This window comes from Papaver somniferum, chromosome 3 (genome assembly GCF_003573695.1).
Source record: "Papaver somniferum cultivar HN1 chromosome 3, ASM357369v1, whole genome shotgun sequence".
NCBI classification, from domain to species: Eukaryota; Viridiplantae; Streptophyta; class Magnoliopsida; order Ranunculales; family Papaveraceae; genus Papaver; species Papaver somniferum.
The window spans coordinates 45,078,195-45,100,731 of record NC_039360.1 but is presented as its reverse complement, the minus strand read 5'-3'; the positions used below and the strand labels follow the sequence as shown (position 1 = coordinate 45,100,731).

General features: G+C 37.5%; 3 protein-coding genes and 1 non-coding gene across 4 annotated transcripts; 2 read left to right on the top strand and 2 right to left on the bottom strand.

Annotated features, from left to right (window-relative positions):
- Positions 1 to 940: 940 nt before the first annotated feature.
- On the bottom strand, positions 941 to 1,014 carry TRNAT-AGU. Its single transcript has one exon. It is a non-coding gene; the product is annotated as a tRNA-Thr (tRNA).
- A 6,489-nt stretch (positions 1,015 to 7,503) lies between these two features.
- Positions 7,504 to 9,208, top strand: LOC113356039. Its single transcript, XM_026599039.1, has 2 exons — positions 7,504 to 7,919; positions 8,031 to 9,208. The coding sequence occupies exons 1-2, from the start codon at positions 7,724 to 7,726 to the stop codon at positions 8,777 to 8,779; spliced, it is 945 nt and encodes a 314-aa protein (XP_026454824.1). The 5' UTR covers positions 7,504 to 7,723; the 3' UTR covers positions 8,780 to 9,208.
- Positions 9,209 to 10,642: 1,434 nt separating this feature from the next.
- LOC113356038 lies at positions 10,643 to 13,482 on the top strand. The gene is made up of 5 exons (XM_026599038.1): positions 10,643 to 11,166; positions 11,262 to 11,314; positions 11,810 to 11,989; positions 12,420 to 12,634; positions 13,243 to 13,482. Coding segments are annotated over exons 1-5 (900 nt in total). The 5' UTR covers positions 10,643 to 10,716; the 3' UTR covers positions 13,245 to 13,482.
- Positions 13,483 to 13,796: 314 nt separating this feature from the next.
- Positions 13,797 to 17,143, bottom strand: LOC113356037 (prolycopene isomerase, chloroplastic-like). The gene is made up of 9 exons (XM_026599037.1): positions 16,901 to 17,143; positions 16,583 to 16,806; positions 16,191 to 16,301; positions 15,923 to 15,976; positions 15,529 to 15,816; positions 15,185 to 15,376; positions 14,911 to 15,069; positions 14,485 to 14,721; positions 13,797 to 14,328 (listed from the first exon to the last, which is right to left on the bottom strand). The coding sequence occupies exons 1-9, from the start codon at positions 17,073 to 17,075 to the stop codon at positions 14,014 to 14,016; spliced, it is 1,755 nt and encodes a 584-aa protein (XP_026454822.1). The 5' UTR covers positions 17,076 to 17,143; the 3' UTR covers positions 13,797 to 14,013.
- Between the last annotated feature and the right edge of the window lie 5,394 nt (positions 17,144 to 22,537).

The window sequence follows — 22,537 nt, the reverse complement described above, 5'->3', positions numbered from 1 at the left end:
ACTTCATTTATAATCTTTTAACTGGAACTCCCATTTTCTCAAAGGCGATTCTACACCCACCAAGAGAACTTCCATTTTTCTCATATGGAATTCTTTTTCTTTGTTTTAAAATACAGTGCAACGCTGCAAAGTGTAGTATATGATCCAACTGATGCAATAGTCCCATAGTCCGACTCCCTGGAGGAAGCAAAAAATGAGATCCAAGTCCAACCCATGAGATGCGCTGATTCAACATGTACATTGAGAGGTTTAGTCAACAGTGGCCTCCTATTTGATCAGCTTCATTAAGTGCTAATTAACTTAATCACAGCTTCAGTTTAATGTGTAGACAACAGTAATTATAATACCTGTGTCAGGGATGAATCATTGTGCAAAAGAGTAATATTAATATGTCAGCTGGCGAATCCCTTTTCTTCTTCTGATGACAGGAAAACCGACTGACTGACTGACTGACTCATCTTGTTTTCTTTTAAAACACAGAATTAAACCATATTACGTACACATGGTCTTAATCACAGAAGAATCCGTTGAACGCATTAGTTAATCCTTCAAATAAATCAGTGATCATTAGTTCCAAGTGTTCTCAGCGTTACCGCTGCTAGTCAACTTGGTTCTGAATTTCGCCAAGCTAGCTATCTGGCGGTCATACATTGATATGGGAAAAGAATATTGAGAGTAGACGAGGTGTAGCTAGGTAGAGTTAATGCTAGCAGTAGGAACACGTGCATAACATGTTCGCAATCACATTTTGGAGGTCAAATCGGAACTTCTTTCCATCCTTTTCCTATGAACGTGCTACCACATGTTGTGACCCTAATTTTATGCATAGTCAGACGAGAGACAAGGAGGAAACATTTTTCTATTTTAGAAGGTCACCACTCACGAGTAACCTCCTCCTCCCGAATCTATTTTCAAACCAACGCATGAATAAAAGAAGAAATGCTTTCATTGAGAGTTGAACTCAAGACCTCCCGCTTACTAAACGGGTGCTCTAACCAACTGAGCTATGAAAGCTGTTGTCTACATCCTTTATTTTCTTATTAAAAAACACTGCCTGTAGGAGTTATCTTCCCCATCTTCCAACAATTTCCATATCCATATTATAATTTTGTTAAATTTTGTAGGAGTTAGCTATTATTTTCATTTTTATTTTTTTTTGAGAAGGCAAAATTTTGTAGGAGTTAGAGCAATTCTTATGGCAATGGTCAAACTCAAATATTTGTTGAGCCACGTGGATTGTCAAACTGGGTTTTCCACTATGGTAAAGCATAGGGCGTTGGAGAAACAGGCACGCGGCAGAACGAAAGACTCATGCGTTTGTAGACAAAACGCGGGCGTTGGAAGGCCCGACGCGGGCGCTCGGTGTGCTGATGCAGGCGTTAGAAACAAAGTCTCTAACGGTCGACTCTCCAACGCCTATATTTTCAACGGCCGAATTTCAACCCTATAAATTCGTTGTATTGATTTCATTTTCAGTCACACCACTACCATTTCCTTGTACTAAAATTCTTCTGAATCAAGAATTTATATACAATATGAATATAGTGAGAAGAGCGGTGAGTAATATAAAGAAGAAAACAGATCGGAACAATGAATCGGCGCCGTTGCCTCACACAGATGTAGATTTTACTCAAAATCGAGAAGCAGAGTTTGCTTCGCCAAATATAGTTGCTGCTCCATTATTAGTCCCAGATCATGTGTCAGGGCATCGTGAACGGTCTGATGAGTATTATACTATGAGAGGTGGATTTTCAGAATTAAATTCTGTTTATGTTCGTCTACCGTCTGCAGTCCGAGAAAGGGTTGACAAATATCCTTGGCGTGCAATTTATCAAATTAATCCTAAAAAATATAACAAAAAAATTCCGAAAACAGTGGTGGAAAGGTGGTGGATGACGACGCACACATTCCATTTTTTGGATTTCGAAATTGACAAGTTTTTTTAACTTAAGTTAAATTAAAAATTTTAAATAATTATTAAATAATCAAAAGAATTAATCATAGTTGATATTATACTTGTAATAAGAATTACTCCCCTTGATTTGTATCTCATTGTTGGGATTCCAAGTGGAAAGGGAGACCCGCCACCATTCAACCAAGACGAATGGATGTCAAATAGAAAATGGGAGTTGCTTTGTCCCTCGTTTTTGGAAACAAACATGCGTCAAGATTATAAAAATTTAAAAGGAGGTGGGATTAGATGTGCGGCCTTGAAGATTTTCCTAACCAAAGCCAGAGACCCAGAACATGTAGATGGCTATGATGAACTCGAAAGGATGTTATCTTATGGGTACTGGGTCAGGCATTCTTTCCAAACTCAACTTCTGTTGCTCATGTTGGTTGGCTTGAAGCGTTAGAAGATCTCGACAAAGCACCAAATTATGACTGGGAATCTGCAATTTTAGCAGAATTGTACTGTGCGCTGGATAAAGCGTCCATGGGCGATAGAAACTTCACTGGTTTCTGGAGCATCATAGAGGTAAATATCAAAATTATTATTTTTAAATTTATTATTATTACTAAGTTTAAAAAAAATTTAAATAATTTTTATGAATAATTGTAGATTATTTAATATACTAAAATTATGGAGTAATTTGCAGTATTGGTAGTATAACTACTTCCATGTTGGTAAACCAATCCTAAAATACGGGATAGTTAGATTTCCAATGTTGGACATGTATATGAAGGACAACTTAGACAAGAACACTGGCAGCGACGTCTTGGGTTGCAGTTTTGTTTACAGGTTACATCAGATGACTCGGAGCCACAACAACGTAGTTTTTCGCCCTTACGATGGTTTACCTCAGTATTGTGATGATGTTCAGAGCCGACCCTCCCCTTAAAGCAAAGAAAGCCTTGCTTGAGACCACAACAGGGAGAAGGCCACAAATTAAAAATAAAGTCAAAGTAGATTTGAATTCTTTAAGTGTTTTGCGTTAAGGGGCTTTTGCGGAACATATACGAGATGGGGTTGTTTTCGCTCTTTAATCCAATTGGATAAAACAATAGGAAAAATGCGGTTTGGTCCAAAATCCCATCCAAATATATTAGTTAGTCCACACCCATTCAATTAGGTACAATTTCGTCCAAAAATTATTTAAAACATGAAAATATACATATAACCTTGTTGATTTACAATTAAGTCCAGATATTTACAGTTTAGTCCAAAATGATTTATGATGATGTCAGCCATTTTAAATAATATAAAAATAATTAAAAAACAATTTATATTTTAAACCGTTCGTCCAAAATTCGCAAACTTTATTTATTCGGAATGCTCTTTCCAAGAGCTATAAAAAGAGTACCCATATGACTATATGATTTTTATATTTTTTTTGAATCTTAGTTTACACTGGTGTACAAACATGTATACATTTACAAAAATCCAAAGACAAGACAAGGACCACAAGGTGCATCAGCTTGTATAGCACATACAACTAGAATCGTCCACCTAAGCACCACTAACGCTTTTTCTGAGACCTGCGAAAAGAGTATCCATATGACTATAATTTTTCATTTATAAAAAAATTATTTTCTTTATCCTACTAATGTGTACAAAAAAGAAAACATACACAAAATTTGCATAAGCTTATGGAGTCATTTTTCACATGCACTACTTTGTACACACCTACAAAAAAAATGCATGAAATCGATCATTCATAAACCTACATAAACCTACTTTTTTATGAGAATCACATTAGTGCATCAATATGTTTACCCATGCGAAACATGCCTAAAATTGATCCTACATAATCACACACAAACCTACTTTTATATATAAAATACACTGGTGCACAAATGTGTACACCCCCTGCAAAACATGCATAAAACCGACCATTCATAACCACGCACAAGCCTACTTTTTCATGAGAATTCTACTGGTGCACCAATATGTACACCCTTGTAAAACATGCAGCAAAATGATCATTCTAGACTTAGTAAGTCTAGGTGATTAAAACTAAACATATTCATTTAGTTATACAAACAAGTAAAGCAATGTTTACCCATAAAGATGTGGTGGCACCTCCATTCATTTTCATGCAAAACTTTATCATTCCATTCTTGAGTAGGAGGTTGTCAACACATATCCTGTTCACATACAAAAAAAATTCTTGAGTAGGAGGTTGTCAACACATTGAATACATCTCTTGGATTGGAGATTGCAATTTCCCACACCACCTAATGAATTATCTTAGACTTTGATGACATTCTAAGCACGACTATTTGATTCATCAAGGATGTGACAAAATCTTTTGCAGAGTATATATGTGTATTAGAAGTTGTACGAGAAATGTATGAAGACAGTGTTCTGCAATACAAAAAGTGTACAGGAAAAGAAGTGTGAAAGTGGTTCACATCATACTCTTAACTTTTATGGAATCCCACTTGAGTGACAAACAAAGAACTAGAACTGACTCGACTTGACAAAACTAGCAATTTCTAATGTCCAAAAATGGAAGTTTCAGATGTCGAATACGGTCAAATCAGTCATTAAATTACGTAAACATTAATAATCGACGTGTATAATTGCGTACACATTAAAACATCGACGTGTACAATTATGTACACATTAAGAATTGACATGTTTCTGCAAATATATTCATCTTCTTCTTTAGCATACGGAACTCACCGAACTAACCAGGGCCGAGACATGTTCAATCAAGAATTGAGAGTGAAGAGAAGAATGTGTAGAATGTGTGAATTTAGAGTTGAAATGATGAGTATTTATAGAATTCAAAAAATGTAGCCGTTGGATCACCAGATTTTTCAACCGTTCAGATGGAGCCATTGGCGCCATTGGGTCAGACGCTGACGTTTTTGGTAATGACTCTGGCGCTGTAAGTAAGAACATGCATTCGTAGTGAAAACGCCGACGTCAACACGAATAACGCCAGCGTTAGTAGGGATGACACGCATCCTTACAACAGACGCGCGCCGGATGGTTCGACTCGATGTTCAAATCAACAGATCTGTTGATTTGAACATCCATTTTTCATGTTTGTTCATTCCATAATGGGAACAAAATGAACAAACTCTGAGTTTGTTCATCCCATAGGAATTGCTCTTATCTTGTTAAATTTTGTATGGCTTCTACGTAAGTTACTAAATTTATATAAAGCATAATAATTCATCAACTCCACTTGCAGCTTTGAAATAATTGTGTCATTCAAAACTTGGAAAACAATTTCACTTGATAATATGATAGTTGCCTACACCATTCTAAATTATTGAGTCCATGCTGCTGGTAGCAGCATCCCCACTCTTCCACAGCCATTATCATCTCGTTAATAATTTTAAGCACCCAAACAACAATATCCCCTCTTAGAACGTGGCTCGGTATGAAAAATTATTAAACGTCTAGATAAATCCTCCATTAATAGCCTACCCCACTTGAATTAATCATAAAGTCTTCCCTCTGTTATTTATAAGGTTCACACTCTCAACCACTTTATTAAACTAAAAATTCAACCACCCCTATAAATACACATTGTAAGTTTATCTCTCTCCCACTACTTTTTTCACTAATCAAATATCATGAAAGATTATACAAAGTTCAGATCAGCTTCAAGCAATAACAAATCAAGATCCATGGATTTCCAATCTCTAGACCAAGATCATGATCACTTCTCATCATCATCACCCCCACATGATCAAGAAAAAGAAGGATCATCACCAAAGCCCATTTCAACTCCTAATCCCACCCCCATTTCTAAGTACTCTCCTAGTCCTATATCCACCACTCCAAATAACCCAAACACACCAGCCAACAACACCACCACCACCAAATCTAACACTACTACTACTCCTAATGCCAATGACTTATCAGGATCAACACCAAACAATGAACAGATAGTAGTAGAAGATGGTGGCGTTATTGGTGGAGGTGTGATATTAACCAGGAATTGTTCAGTTTCATCAACACCATCTTCACAGAAATTTAGAGCTGAGAATCAGAAACATAATAAAGCATTACAAGCTGCAGTTGTGAGGGCATTTTCAATGAGAAGATCTGCTTCAGTTTCTGAAGGGTATTCAAGAATTCATGATCAGTCTGATGATCCATTTGGTTCACCTACTAATAACAATGATGATAATAAGAGTATGCAGGGTGGTGGTGGTACAAGATCTAAGAATAAGAAAGGTAGAAAGATTTTAAGAGCATGTAAAAGTTTTTTTGGATTCTAAGTTTATTTTATTTACTACTTTTGTAATCATAAGTATTTTTTTTTATTTTGTTAGTTTTTTTTGTGCTTTTCTGTTGCTACTACTTTCTCATGTTAAATTATCAAATAATTATTGGTTCATCATAAGATCTTTCTTGCATATAGTACTTTTTATTGATTTGACTGGTTTCTACATTTTTAAGGGTGGAGTACCCAACCCAATCTGGTAAGTTAGCTGGCCTCTTTATCTCCAGTCTCCCTTCATAGGGGACAAAATGTACATGTCCTTCAATCTTAGCAAAAACTTTAAAAAAAAAATTGCTTTATGGTAAGAAATATATTTTATATTTATTTTGTAAAAATGATTCATTCCGATTCTTCATTTTGTGGAATCCAGTCCCATATGGTCACTTTGTTTGGAAGCAGCAGGTAGACCTGGTTATAAGTTATAACCATCCAACCTAGGATGTTAAGGCCAACCAAGCTAAAAATTATTTGGGTTGCAGGCAGCTTCTTAATGGTAGACCTGCTGAAACAGAAGTGGCAGGTGTTTGGGCAGCTTTCCAAAAAGAAAATTCAAGATCACTCACCTGATAATCGAAAATGAAGACCAGGATCAAAAGTGATGACTCCTGTAGAAATTGGAGACCAATTGCTTTGCTTAAAAAAAAAATCAGTTTTAGCCATTACTCTTCATGTCTTAACTAAAAAGTAACTTGCATCTCTAGAAGTTATACTGTTGTGTACATGCACTTGCAGAATTGGCCAAATTTGATGTTCTGGAGAAATTGTCTGGTATGGCTTATGCCTACAGTTGAGGCACTCTAATCTATGTGTTGCGGCCGGACGCAGTGAACTACCCCTGGCCTATATCCAATTACTGATTTAGTCGCACGGTGAGCAGATCACATTCACATATCATGACAAAGAAATTATCTAAACAACCAAGTTGCAGACTTTCAGTTGAGAAGCGTTATCATCCACTACTAAAACATCCATATGGAAGTTATTCACATTGAAACATACCTGACAGTCTGTGATTTATTTGAAATTGGTTCTAAAGAATATATACCAAGTATGGGCAGAATAACCATCCAACCATCATAATCGTCCGATCCTCCAAGATTATCCATTGGATATTACGAATTTCCTTCCAAGGATTTAGGATTCTGTAGAGAGCCAAAAATAAAAAGACAGCAGTTGGAATGAGAGAGAGAGAGAAAATGGGAGAAAAATCTGTGGCTGTGAAAGAGGAGCAAAACATGGTCATTCATTTTAATGGACCAAAAAGCACCATTACCAGGAAAATCTGTATATATGTAAATTGTCTCAACTAACAGATAACCAGAAACTGTTTCAACAAACTAAACAAAAAACTGTTTTATTTTTCAGCTAATACGTCAGGCTTCTCTTTAATATGATTCATCTTTTTGAGTTTTAATTTCAGATTGAAGGTTCGAGAAATTTAAGATTTGAAGGTATTGATTACTAACCGGAGAGGTGATAACTTGCTCTGGAGTACTGCTGCATTTGGTTATTCATTTGTTTCTGCATTCACTATGGCTGAGGAGATTTCCATGGCAGCCACGGCAGGAGTTGGAGGGGAAGAGACGCCATTGTCTTCACCCAAGAGTAAAGTTAAGTTCTTGGTCAGCCATGGCGGGAAAATATTGCCTAGACTTCCGGACGGTCAGCTTAAATACGTTGGTGGTGAGACTCGAGTTGTCGTTGTTCCTCGTGACATCAGTTTCTCAGGCAATTTCCTTCTCTTTCTTTTTCTCTCTGATAATGCTTAATAAATAAGTTATCTGCAACGAAGAGTAATACGAACCTTGTTGAATTAATGAAACATTTTTTCCATTGCAGAGCTTATGAAGAAGCTTAATAACCTCGCCAACGGTGAAATGGTTCTCAAATACCAAGTTATACCAGAGGACTTGGATATCTTAGTCTCCGTAAAATGCGATGAGGATCTTCGCCACATGCTCAATGAGTACGATCGTTGGGATGTGAAATCATCTGAAAGCCGAGGTACGCCCAGGCTTCGAGCTTTCCTATTCCCCGTTACTCCACTCTTCATTGATCCCCAAAATGTTCCAAGCAATTTTGACAGAGTTAATATGGAACAGCGTTACATAAACGCAATTAATGGTGCTAATTCAAGTATGCTAAGGCGTAGCTCTAGCAATGGCAGTCGGTCCATTTTCAGCATTTCCTCAACTGCATCATCCCCGAGATCGATACAACATGAAGGCTATCCTTTCGATACTATCAACCACGAGTGTTATGCTTCACATAGCTATCAAAATAATTGTAACAAGGCAGAGCTGCACAGAGTCAATAGTTCCCCATCCTTGCACCATTATAATCAAACTCACCACAACCAAATTTACCAGGCAACAAAGCCACCTAATCTATACAAAAGTGGTGCTCATCAACACTTAGTAACGGCGATATCGGCTGACCGCCATGAGCTTGGGAGGTTTCATCAGCTGGATCCTTGCCCTATCCGGTACTACAATCCAAATAGACAATCAAGAGGAAGATGTGGCTGTATGGGTTATGGAGATGTTGATGAGTGTAGTGTTTATAAGAGTGGAAATGTTGATTTGTAGATGGTTTTCATCACAACCCAATGAATTTGGTCTACACAGAGAGCTTCCACTCAAAGTTGCTTTATTGTAAATATCAGTGGCAGGAAAGTAACTTAGCAAGGTAAGATGAATCTGCCCAATGAAAGAACAAGATAAAAGAAACAAACACAGTAAGATAAGATTAGATAAACTGAATGAAAGCAAAGTAGTAGTTTAAAATGTTTACTGTTTCGTGAATCGTATTTGTAAAGAAAGAAAAACATGTATAAAGATGTGTTCCCACTTTTAGGTTGTTTACAGTGCGAGTTTAGGGATCAATATTCTTAGTTCTAGTTATGTTCTGTATATACATACCTGGAAGAGGTGAAGCTTTAAAGATGTGGTTGTGTGTATAGAAAAGAAACCCTAAAGAGAAGCTTGGCATCATAAACATTTATTTGTCTTTGGTTACTCTTTGATGATTTTTAATTGCTAATTCAACTTTAAAGAGGTTTTTTCTTTAGTTTTCAATAGCTGCTTGTACATTCTCAAACTTCACTCATCTATAGGTGGAACATCAGAAGCCTCAAACTACACAACCTCCAATTAGATAGGATCGCATTTCCAAGCACTGATGAGGGGCATCCACAGTCGTTTTAAAGTTCTATATTCTAGGTTCCATGTTGAGTGTATAGAGTTAGGCAATCAGGGAGTAACACAAGTTACACAACCCCCTGAAAGAAAAAATAAGATACTGAATGATAAAGATATGACTCGTACCTCAAAAGATTAAAGGCGAGGATCTGTGTCTTGTCTTGAGAGAGTCTCTGACATCACTGATGGTATGAGAAGCAGCGTGATGCTGGAAGATTAGTTTTCAAAGAATTCCACAGCCACACAATATTCAAGAAGTTCAACTCCAAATCCAATTATTTCCAGCCTCCTTCCTCGCGCATTTCACTTCCCATGCTTCTCCTGGTCTTGGCCAGTTCTTACAGATTTTCAACTGAAGCAAAATTAGAGAGAAGAACGTAAGCATATCCATCACCTGACCTGGTTCTTACTTTGCTATTTTTTTGGCAGCAAAGTCCCCAGCTTTAATATCATTTCTCAATTTCCATGAACTAAGCGTTGTGCACCATATCAAACAGCAAGAATCAAATGGCATCCTTTTAATAAATTCTTTTGCTTCTCGCACTTTTCTTGCGGCACAAAGAACATCAACCACGCATGTATATTGTTCCTCACTTGGTATAATCCTGTCCAGTGATCCGTTGAAATCAAACTAAATTGAGCTTCAGCTTCAGACACAAGCCCACTATGACTACAAGCATAAACTAAACCAACAAACAGCATATCATTAGGATTTATCCACACAGTGACAGTTTCATTTACAAAGAACGTACCAAGTGCTTCTCTTCCACACTCATGATGGGCATACGCACATAAGACAGACATGATTCCTATTAACCAAGAAACCAATCTCTGCCAGATTAACGAGTTGGACACACTGATACAAGATTCATGTCCTCTCTTGATGTTGAGGTTTTAAGGCACTGCTGACATTCCTCATGAAACAATATCTCTTTCGAACATTTTATCAAATAGCTGAAGCCCATTGAAAAATCACAAGCATAGTGAAATCGAATTACCAGAGATATATATAAAAAGTCACTACTTTTTGTTCCACCCCCACTATTTTTGTCCTCAAACGTGAGATTACCAAACCAATTTAACTTATCTTATCAATTGAACCCATTCTCAACTTGTATACCACACAAAAACAAACAGGGCAACATGCACATAAATGGGGAAGCAAACAACAGCAAACAATATCTTGACACGTGAACCATGAAATATGAACAATGAGTTTGAACCAACCATTTTGAAATGTACTAGAAAGCTGAATGCATATGAAATTTCTCTCAAAACCATAACAATGAGAAAAAACTTTAGAGAAAAAAATAATAAAAAACAGAATGGCACAGTTACTAAAACCAAACCCAAACAAGTACACCCTCTCAAAAAGGAACTTTAGAGGTTCTTCTTCTTCTCCATGCAGTAGAAGTTGTAATAGAGTTAGACTGGGCAACAAGAAGAAAAGATTGGTTTACTGTCTGAAACCCAAGTCTGCAGTTATTGATGAGAGGGAAACTAGTAGTAAAAAGATTAGAAGAACAAATTTGGAGGAGCAAAGGAGAAGGGCTGATGTTCTGGTGCCTTGTTCTTCTTCCTCATCATCATCATCAGTTGAGCTTGTTGAGAATGAGATTGATGGACAGCTTAGGCATTTGGTGACTGAATTTGGCTGGAAAGTAAGAAGGTTGAATGAAAATGAAGATGAGATGAGAGAAGTGGCACAAGTTCAAGCTGAAGCATTCCATGTCCCGGTGGCTTTCTTCGATGATGTTTTCTTTGAATTCTTTAAGGTCATCTCTCTCTCCATTTGTCTCTTAACATTTTTATAATTCTGCTAGAATGCCAATTCTGATGTATTTACATTTTCTATCTTGCAAAAATACAGGCTGAAGTACTCTCAGGACTTCTTTACAAGCTTCGGAACTCGCCACCTGACAGGTAATAAAATGAGCTTCCGCATAGGGTGAGAGTTGGCACGAGGCGACTGAAATGGTTTATCACAAACAAAATTAACTGAGATTCTTGAAAACCTTCAGACCCCAGTCTTTGTTTTCTGTTAAAAAAAAAGTGATACTGGGGGATGGGAGGAGTTTGAATAAAAAGAAAACTTCATTAGCCAAAGCCATCCCCGCTCTATCAAAATATGTGATGCTCCTCACAGAAACATATGATAACTTGTGAACAGACTTGATTATGCCAAAGGAAGCAATGTCATATTGATACACTGAAAAAAGGAGAAATAAGACTTTCCATAACCAGTGAGGTTCAACTTCATACTGATATAGCATAATCAACAGATCAAGTATATTTACATGATACACAATCTCACTTGTCTCAATTATCCACAGAAAAGAATTGTTCTAGTGAAAAAGTAAAGACCGACTTTTCAGCTTTGTGCTATCACGAGCTAAACTGGGTATTTTTGTTTACCAGGTATGCTTGTTTGGTAGCAAAAACTGCAGACACTTCTTCGGATACATTGTCATTGTCAGACCAAGGTCTTGTAGGCGTTGTGGATGTTACGGTCTTAAATAATAAAGATGTGGTTCAACATCTTGACGGAGCTGAAGAATATCTGTATGTCTCTGGAATAGCTGTTTTCAACAAATTCAGGTAACAAGTTATCTTCTTTTTTTTTCATGGAATAATTCACAGAACATAGAGAATAATTAATTGTTCAAAATAGATAACCCAAGCCCACTGCTGTTCAAGTATGTGTAATTCGATTTTTCAGTACACTGTTTACATACTTCATTTCTTTAATTAGGACTAGTAGTATTGCATGATATGCAGCATTTCAAAACATTCAGATGCATTACCTTTGCTTAAAAGCAATTTTCATGTGTGGCTGGATGACGTACAGTGTGTACTATAATGTCGACTCAAAATCTACCATAGTAATTTAAGATTCATACTTTAACAGGAATTCTAACGAACTAAATGTATAACTAGCATACTTCTAATGTCACTTGACTAATTCTGAAATGTCCATCTGATTCCTCAAGACTCAAAAGACTATTTTCCTTTTCCTTTATGATGACAGGAGGCAAAAAGTTGCGACTGCATTGCTAAAAGCGTGTGACGTGCTTTTGAATGAATGGGGGTTTCAATACCTTGCTTTACGGGCTTATGAAGACGACTCGGCAGCATGTAGATTGTACACGAATGCTGGGTACAGAATAATTTCTAGAGATCCTTCGTGGACTACTTGGATTGGAAGAAAGCGACGTGTTCTAATGATCAAACAATCTAATTCCTGTACGTATCCTTCAAACCTCCATAGCACATAATTTAGACACAAACTAGTAAAAGGCAAGAGGCATTGCCAAGATGGTACATATATTGGTTATGTAAACTTGCAAGAGATGCTAGAATATAACATATAGTGACAGCTCAAAAAAAATCACAGATGCATAATTGCAGACTTCCAGTACTAAAAAAAGAAGAGGAAATTGCAAGGCAAAATTCATAAGTGCAATTGATCAATAGAAGGGAGTTAGGTTTAACTTATCTTCCACTCTCCGGCTGTAGTTTCTCCCTTCCCTTTCAGCTGAGAATCACAGACCTGTGGCTAGAACACAGCCAAAATCTGATAGGCAAAAAAGGAGTTAGGATGGCGTAAATGGATTTTTTACATTTTCTTGAAAATAGATTTCCACTTGGGAGATATTCATAAATAAGACAGAAAGAGAATTAGATGAAGCAGATAAGAAACTGGAGTTCAAAATGTTGATGAACAGGGACAAATACAAATAATTGATGATACCTTAAGTTGATCTCAATAACTATAGGAATTTCCATATTCTGAACTTCAACTAAGATCATTGAAGCCTAACTTGGCCACTGCTGTTACTGTTGTTTTGCAGGAGATTGGTCATGAAGAAACCTAATGCCTGCAGAGGAAAATTACACTGCAACTTTTAACTGTAACTTGAATATTCTATTGAGTCCACCACCCTTGCAGTCAGCATTACTGTCCAGATAAATATCCCCATGTAATTCAAATTAGCATTTAAGCATATAAAAATTTAGGAAACATTATACTGTAAAATTCCTCATTGCTTATGCCTGATTCAAACCATATCTAATCCAATCCCCTTACCCAATTCTCATTCACAAATATAACTCAAATTTGTGTAAACTATGAAGGCGTCCCTCCCAGCTAAACCTTATAGCTTAAATCGTCCAACTATGACTTTTATGAGATTCTTAGTTTTTAACATTTCTAATCAAATTTGAGGTTTTCAACTTGGTCATTTTCTTGAAATAGATGCTAACCTCTTCAAACATCTTCTGCAAGCTTGTGAGATATCTATAAACTCAACTGATAATCCCATAAAAACAGGTTTTATACATAGCGTTAAGAGTTTAATCTTGCACGTATAGTCCCTAAAAGGTTCAAGGTTCAAGAGGTGCATGGTGACAATATAATTCCCAGCTAATGGTTGTGTTATTTTATATCAATAACGTCATTGACCGATATGTGCAAACAATTACACTCAGTAAAGGTAAAGAGAATTGTTATGCACGGACAACACCTAAGAATTATATGGAACATGAACAACGAAACAACTATTAAGATATCATAAGCAAATGATGAAAATAGAGAGAGAAAGTTAACGAACTAATCGCTGCAATCAGATTCCAATGGCGTCAAGAAGCTGAGAGTGTTGAGACACGGAAACCAGCGAGTTGGCAACTATGGCACCACTGGCAGCTACTGCAGGGACTCCTATCCCCGGAAAAGTAGAATCTCCACAACATAAAAGCTGGGGGATAGGAGTCGAGTGCCCAGGGAATGAGTCTTTACCAGCTTGTATTGCAGGTCCATATGTTCCTCTGTTCCTCCTAAGAAATCTCTTGTGAGTCAGTGGTGTTCCAATCAATTTTACCTCACATTTCTCACGGCTAAATCCAGGCCCAAGTGCTCGTTCCACAGCTTTCCACAAAACCTAAGCCACCAGTGAAATGTTTATAAGAAGTATTTTGCAACACAAAAGGAAGAACCTTTACGAGCGTCTTGTAGAAAAATTGGGAGGAAAAAAAAAACTTCATGTGACTATAACAAAGATACTGAGTGACAAAGAATATTCAATATACATAATTACCTCTGATCTTTCAGCTTTGAGTGTTTTATACTCTGCACTTTTGCGGTCAAGTCCTTCCCACAAAGCAAATGGTTCAGTACCAGGGGTATAGGCATGTAACACGTGTTTCCCAGGCGGTGCTAGATCCTTACTCAGTACGCTAGGTACAGAGATAAGAACAACATTCTGATCAGCATCAACTCCTCTATCCCACTCATTAACAACTATATGATGGACTCCCAAGTCATCCGGTATGCCCTGTAAATAACATGTACATTTAAGAATGAGTGTGACTTTATAATTAACCAACACTATCCTAGATAATTATTAACATCTGTTAACAGAAGGTAACATTAAGCTTATTTTTCTAATACATAAAACAAAACCTGCAAACTTAGAAAGCCTTTTCAACTGCTTTCCGGTTAACAAGATAGGATGTGAGCTCACCTCAGCATCAAAACCCAAATGGAGATGCATGAACGATTCACATTGTTCAGTCTTTTCAATCCTCTCCTGGTATGACTTTGGGATGGCTTCCTTAGGCAACAGATTCAAGGTGTCCCACATAGATGCATTGCTAACTACAGCCTTCTTAGCACGTATAAACTGAAGAAAACATGTAGATTTTCTGTTACAATAGATAAACTAAGAGAAAAAGAGAGACAAATATAATTTGGTTTTATTTATCTTAAAATGCTTTACATCACTTAGGAGGACTTACTTGACCACTTCTTAGCTTCACTCCAACCGCTCGACCATTTTCAATAACGATTTGTTCCACATGAGATCCAAGAGAGATCCTACCACCAAATTTTTCGAGTCCTCGCACAAGAGCATCAATTACTGCCCCACTTCCATGAAGAGGGTACTCAAGTGTACAACCTGGTTTATACCATTCTGCAAACATGTACACCTAAAATTGGAATCTAAACATGAGAATACAGGAAATCAAGAAAGACTGATAAGGAACAAAATTTCGAAGTGCATGCCAACATAGTTTACAGAACAGAACACCAATTTGTTTTTCTCTAAAGACAATCACTAGCATTGAGATGTAGTACTTACCATCTCTGCTGAGAGTGCACTATCAGATTTCACCCCAGCTAGTAAGAAACACAAAAGATCAATCCAGTTACGAACAAAAGGATTTTTTAGCTCCAGGGAATCAACAATCTCAGAGAAAGGTCTGAGAAGCTTGGTAGCACCCAGTGCTCCTTGAGGTCCCATTTCGATGAAGGATTTTAAGAGCGAAGGAGCATATCTAGCAGCTGCTGTGGAGAGAACGCCCAAATCACCTCTAATGGATAGAGGTGGTAGCGCCATTGCAGCACCGGATATAGGTAGCACCGCGTCCTGCAACAAATGTGTGTTTCTCATGTTCCGATATACTCATCCTTATATGGGTGAAGGAAACAAAACTAGAATATCAGTAATCACGAGAAATATCTTATATACTCACAAGAAGTTTTCTCCATTCTTTCACGGCGTCCAAGCTTACATGCTTTTCAAGGTCCTGAAGAAACATGAAACCAAAATAACTGAATTGCGAACTTTGAGATGGGTGCCCAACCATAAAACCAAATTCAAGGTCACTAAAAGAGAAACAGTAAATACCATAGCAAACATGATAGATTTATAGTGAGTAGGGATAGTTGTAACCAAATGCGTATATGATAGTTAAGCAACCTTTCTGTTGAAGAAAAGTAATTAAGGAAATCAGAACTCACCTTGAGGAACTCTGTGGGTCCTATACGAGACAAGAATTCACCTTCAGGTACATAAACCATCCAGGAGTCATAAGCAGCACAAGGAACTGACTCCCCCAAAGCATCCAGAACCTACAACATGATTCCCCTAAAGCATATAAGTAAGCCTCAGATAAACCTTCCTACTAAACCTATCTTCCCAACACAAATCTGAGCCAAAAGAACTCCATCAAAACAAAATTCATTCCATATAGACAAAGACTATAGTATAAGTAATCATTGCCCAGAAACTTTGTGATTGGAGGGATCAGCATCCCTAACTTACATCAAATGTGTGATCAGAATGACATATTAGTTTTTTGATTGATTATGGTAATGAAAAAAACAACAAAAGAGAATGAGCATATACTTACTTGAGCAAGAGGATTGGCTTGAGGACCTCTGGATTGAAAACCAGAGAAAAGAGAAGGTCCAGAATCAAATTTGTAACCTTTGATGTCAAAAGAATGAGCAGCACCTCCTGGGACATCATGACTTTCCAATACAATAACATCTTGTTTGTATCTTGCAAGAAGACTTCCACAACATAATCCACCAATACCACTTCCAATCACTACAACATCTGCTTCAAGCTTACCTGCACATCAATCATTCTATGCACCTCACAAAACCCTCCAACTAATTTTAAGGGGAAACCTAGATTTAAACTTGGAGTTTGAAATTTTTCATACCTGGAAAAGAGTTTTTCTGATTTGATGATGATGATGATGAAGGAGAGCCATTGGAGGAGGAGGGTTGTTGTTCATTTGAAATTCGCGCCAAGAGGGTTCTATTTTTCCGGGGAAATTTGAAATTGAAGGACTGTACATTGAATTGGGGAGAGTGAGGGAGAATCCCTGACGCCATGATGAGAATGCAAAACCCTACAAAAAAGACTGTATCTGAGCCAATTTAGAAATGTGTCTGTATCTGTACTGGAGACTGAGAAGCAGTAATTTAAGTGAGGACTAGGCATTATCATTTTGTTGAGAGAAACTGCTGGCGTGGCTTCTAGATAGCCACGTCAACTACACCGTCCGTAATTCCCTATGAAGAAAAACCTTTTTCTGTCGTGTGAACACAGTTTTAATGAGTGGCCCACCATTTCAATCTCTAAACTGCTCGAGTATGTTCGAGTGATTTCTCACCTCCTCTGAACGTGTCAAGAAGCTGGATAAACTTTACGTATTAAGATAAGCGGATTGTATTTAGGATAAGTCCTAACACATGTTTATCTTACCACTTGATGATGTTGGCTATAAATAGCCCTTTCTTTATCCATATGTATACGTAATGAAGCCAGATAAATGAAAGCTGGAAACTAATGAAAAAACCGTAGCTCTTCCTTCATCTATTGTACTGTGCACCTAGTTGTCTTCTTATATTTGTATACAACTCCACTAGCACCACTGATAGCTTATCTTATTAATACATAATACGTTATCAGCACGAATTGCTCGATAACGGCGGTCGACTCCTTTGGCCGTCTGGTGGAGAACGACGATGACAACTGCCGGAGACTATTATCTTTCTTTTCTGGCTTTCTTCTATGTTTCATTTATGATCAATACTGTTTAACTTTGTACCTGTTTAGCTTTGTACAACTTTGTTGATAGTTTGTTTCTCTTTGTTACGAGCAGGGAACTAATTCCATCCCAAGTTGATAGTTAAATCTAACTTGCAGTTGCCTATCTTTTCAAATATCACTACTAATAGGTTCTGGTAAGTATGGAAAGGTCAGAATGGCAGTTCCCTGAACTTTGATATTTTTCTGATCATTTTTCTTTATTACGGTACTAACGGTTTTAATACCGATAAAGCGAGATATTGTTGCGTCCCTGAAGGATAGCATAAATTTAATTTTTTTCGGCTTTAATCTCCAATTAATTTGAAGTAATTCCACCCGAAGCTGAAATATCTTGTAGCATAGTATGGATACAAAATGCGCGCTCCGCTAGCCGGCCGGTCCCAAAAGTGACCCGTTATAAAGTGCTAGCCGGTTTCTATTAGCGGTCCTTGAAATGGGCTGACTAATATTGAGGAAATTTTCCTATAAAGCATGTATCCATTTGCACACTTATAAATTAATATTTGGACGACCCCCGAGGGACAAAAATGGAGACTTATTATGTTGGTACCGTACTTATGTTTTTTCTTTGTTTTGAGTTTTGTTTATTTTATTTATTTGTTTTGGAAATGATGGATTCCCGATGCAATCCATGAGATGTTACCGATTCCGGAAGCATTCCAGCATGTAATATGTGGTTTCCTGTAGTAATCCATATTAGGCTCCAGAAGTGGTCTATCGGTTCCAGGAATAAGCCATAAAATTTTGGGTTCCCGAAGTATCCCATGGTTACCAAATGTTTTTGTTATGGCTCTATTATTTTTCTCTCGTCTATCTGTACTAACGGATATGGATTCCTGAAGTAATTTATTCATATTTAATAGACGACAGAGATATTTGTCTCAAAGACAAGGGAACAATAAACACAAATTTTCGAACCATTTTTGTAACCTTGTAGAGGTCTTTCGAAATGTAAAATATCATTTTGGGTTCGAATAGTGTGATAGACGTCTACATAAGGGCGTATATCATTTTATCTGGTGGTGTAAGCTTTATATTCTATCAGGTTCCGGAAGAATCTGTTGAGTTATAGAAATATTTGGTATTACCACCTTGCAACGATAAATGATCATTTTTATGGAGTATTTTGTTACTTCATTTGTTTTTGTTCCAGAAGCACGTTGTAAAGAAGCGTAAGGCTCTCTTATATAGGGTGTACCATAGAAGAATTCGAATAACCGAATTCTACGTTGTCATTAACCATAAGTTTAATGACCCTTGAATTATTCATGCTCGAGCATGTGTGGTTTGGAAACCCAAGTTCTACCAAAATGCTCATGGACATCCTATACATAACCTGAAGCTTATGTCGAATAAAGATGCAAATCGTGTTGTTCTTTCTCTGAGACATTTGGCTCTTTAATTGGCATTGACAATTGCATTATGGTAACCCGTTGTTGAATCACCAACATTAATCCCTAGAGAGGATTTAAGGTGGCATTTTGTAGGGCTTATTCACCCTACACTATGGACAATTTTTCAGTACTTTACGGTATTGATAGACGCATCTAATTGATGGTCTCTTGTTTATATTAACATGTAATGTTGTGTTTGCCAAACCGTTTTGCAAACCTTTTGGTTGTATATCCATTATTGGACTTTCCTATTAAGTCCATTTATATTGATGGTAAATTGATAGGCTTTTGATGCTTTGCCTTCAGTTGGTGTTACATCGAGCATATAGTTAGCACATGTGCGCACTCGACATGGTCTAGTTGAGTTCTTTGTTTAAGCATCTTTAATTTATTGCTCGACCAACTATTTACCATCAATACTGGCTTGGGAAGCAACCTTACATTTCAAATTTACGTGTTTTGGTCCATGGAGTCACCGAACTATATATGTTGGTTTCGATTCATAAGACATTTAAAACCACGTTCTGGTAATGTCTTATTGAAGATGAGACTATATTCCCGCCGTTAGGGGGAGGAAGTAAGCCGTCAAAAAGGAACAGCGTGAAATGTCTCATCTCTTGTCGAGCCTGCATTTATTTTTGGGTACTTTTTGTAGTTAACTTAAAACCCAAAAACCATCATGAGCAGAATTGCCTTTGAAAATCATGCAATTATGGAACCAGAAGTTTTCTAGAAATGAGATAGTAGTATTTCCGCCATGATCAGGAATACTAAGATGCCACCAGAAGTTGGCATGACAACCCGCCACCAGAAGTTGGCGTGACCAAGCTGATAACCTTTGAGATTCTTCCACTTTAATTAGGGGGAGAAAAGTCACCACAAGAGGATGATGCGAATTATGTTGATAACCTAAAAAAGGTTCTCCAGCCATAACCAAGGGGAGAAAGACTGCCACCTGAAGATGGCAAGTATTATGTCGACAAAATTAAGGGTTTTTCCCTTAAAGTCATGGAGATGACAAGCACCACCTAATGGTCAGTAAGCAAAGTCGACATTTAAATAGGTTATCTGATTAAGTTTTTATCATGTTCAAAGAAAGTTTGGCTGCCACTAGAATTGGCGTGAAACATCTCATTTGTTTTCTCACACCAAGATATTGGACGTAATTGAGGTGTTGGAGATTACTCGTGATTAAAACAAATAACTGCAGTAGCTCTGGAAAAATATTATTCGTCACTTGCTTGAGGATGCAGACACAAGAAGTTGTCACAGCAGGTTAAATCACGCATCTCGCAATGGCCAAGTCGTGTGTTAAAACATGCTTGAGGCATGAATAACTTCCTCATATATGCCTCCTAATAGATAATCCAATCACTCTTATAAATATGTAGTGCTCTTGAAGAGACTACAGATAGTGCTCCTGGAGACTATCAGAATATGATCCACACTCTCTGAGTATATACCTCATTAAAGATGAGGAGATGATAATGCCCCTGAAGTGACGCTGGTACCAATTGTGAAACTTTTATTGATTATGCATGCATTAGAGAAATGTGTGGGATCTATATAATTGTCGATTATTTATTACAATGGTGGTTGTGTACCCCTCTGCAGAGGAACATCGACATTGTGATCGGTAGGCATATGACATGTTCCCCTCAAACTGAGGTAGAGGATGAAATCTCTCGAAAAACGCAAAAAGATCGGATCCGGCTCACACCGTAAAATTGTGAGGCCTGAATGTTACAGGTTGGTGTTTGAGATAAAGCGCGGAGAGAATAATATTATCGCTTTAAGTGCGATTGAGGGTTTCCTGCTGAACCCCGAGATTGGTTCTATAAACTAAAAGTATTCTCCTAATATAGATGCACTTTAGCGTGATAGTCCCTGAAGGACTCTGATTGCATCTTGCTATGACTTATGATTGGTGATTATATTGAATCTTTGAAGGATTCGATCTTCTGAAATAAGTCATTATCACCACATAGGAGAAATTCGTGAACAATCCTTGTGTGTATTTTATGTTCTTTGGTATAGGTCTAATATCCGGATGAATTGATGATCATCTTCGGCTTCTTGAAAGCCCTTAATAGCACCAAAATCCACGCTTGAACTAGACTATGAGATCTTGTTGAAATTGAAATATTTCTCGACTAGAAGTCCGAGAATATGCTAGCACAGACTAGAGTATCTAATTTTTGATACTGGTAATACTTATTGTGCTACTAAAATTAGCACCATTACTATGTAATTCCCAAAAGTGGAAAGTGATCGATCTATCTGATACGTACGTAGAAATAATACTTTATGGTCCAGAAGTACCATGTACGAATATAATGCATTCATTATCTTGTTGTTCTAACTTTTATTTTGCAAGTTACACTTTTTGGAGGATGAAATTGATTCTACGGTATTTATGAGTCTACAAAAGGTCTTTCATTGTTATGCCTGAAGTTAAAGCGGACAACTGAATTTGGTGTGCAATAATGGAGGATTTAAATGCGAGGTGTACATTACTAGTGGTGCACTCGGCGCAAGACCTGCAGTCAATTCTCCATAAGCTGCAAATGGTAAAGCAGTTTTCTGAAGGCCATATAATATTTGCACCACCAACCGCTTTAAGAAATCATGCTTCAGGGGGAGTAAACTCGTAGAATCATTGGCTGAACTTAAACGTGTTGTACTCTTTTTCCTTCGCCAAGGTTTTGTCCCGTTGGGTTTTCCTTGTCAAGGTTTTAACGAGGCAACATATGCGTGTTCAGCACCATTATCAGGCGACGTCCGTTGTACTCTTTTCCTTTGGTCTGATTTTGTCCCACGTGGTTTTCCAGACGAGGTTTTTAACGAGGCAACATTAGCATCGACGTCAGCATTATTATGAACTTTGGGCACTCAGGTTTTGTCTCAAGTGGTTTTCCTGGTGCGGGCGTTCAGGTTTTGTCCCAAGTGGTTTTCCTGACGCCGTTTGTCAAAGAAAAACATTTTGTGGCGGCGACCACCCTCATTCTAAGCTCAGGTTTTGTCCTAAATGGTTTTCCTGACGCAACTTTGACAGAAGAAGCATTTCATGGCGGTGACCAACCTCACTCTAAGCGCAGATTTTTCTTGAATGGTTTTCCTGGCACAATTTTGAAAAGGGGGAGAAAATTCGTAACGACCGTCATCACTTTAAAGCTACCGGAGTTGTACTCTTTTTCCTTCGACCAGTTTTTATCTCAATCAGATTTTTCTGGCAAGGTTTTTAACGAGGCAACGGATTTGCTCGGATTTTGTCCCATCGGGTTTTACCAGCAAAGCTTTAATAAAGCACTATTATTAGAATGGTGGTCCAAGGGGGAGTGTCGTGT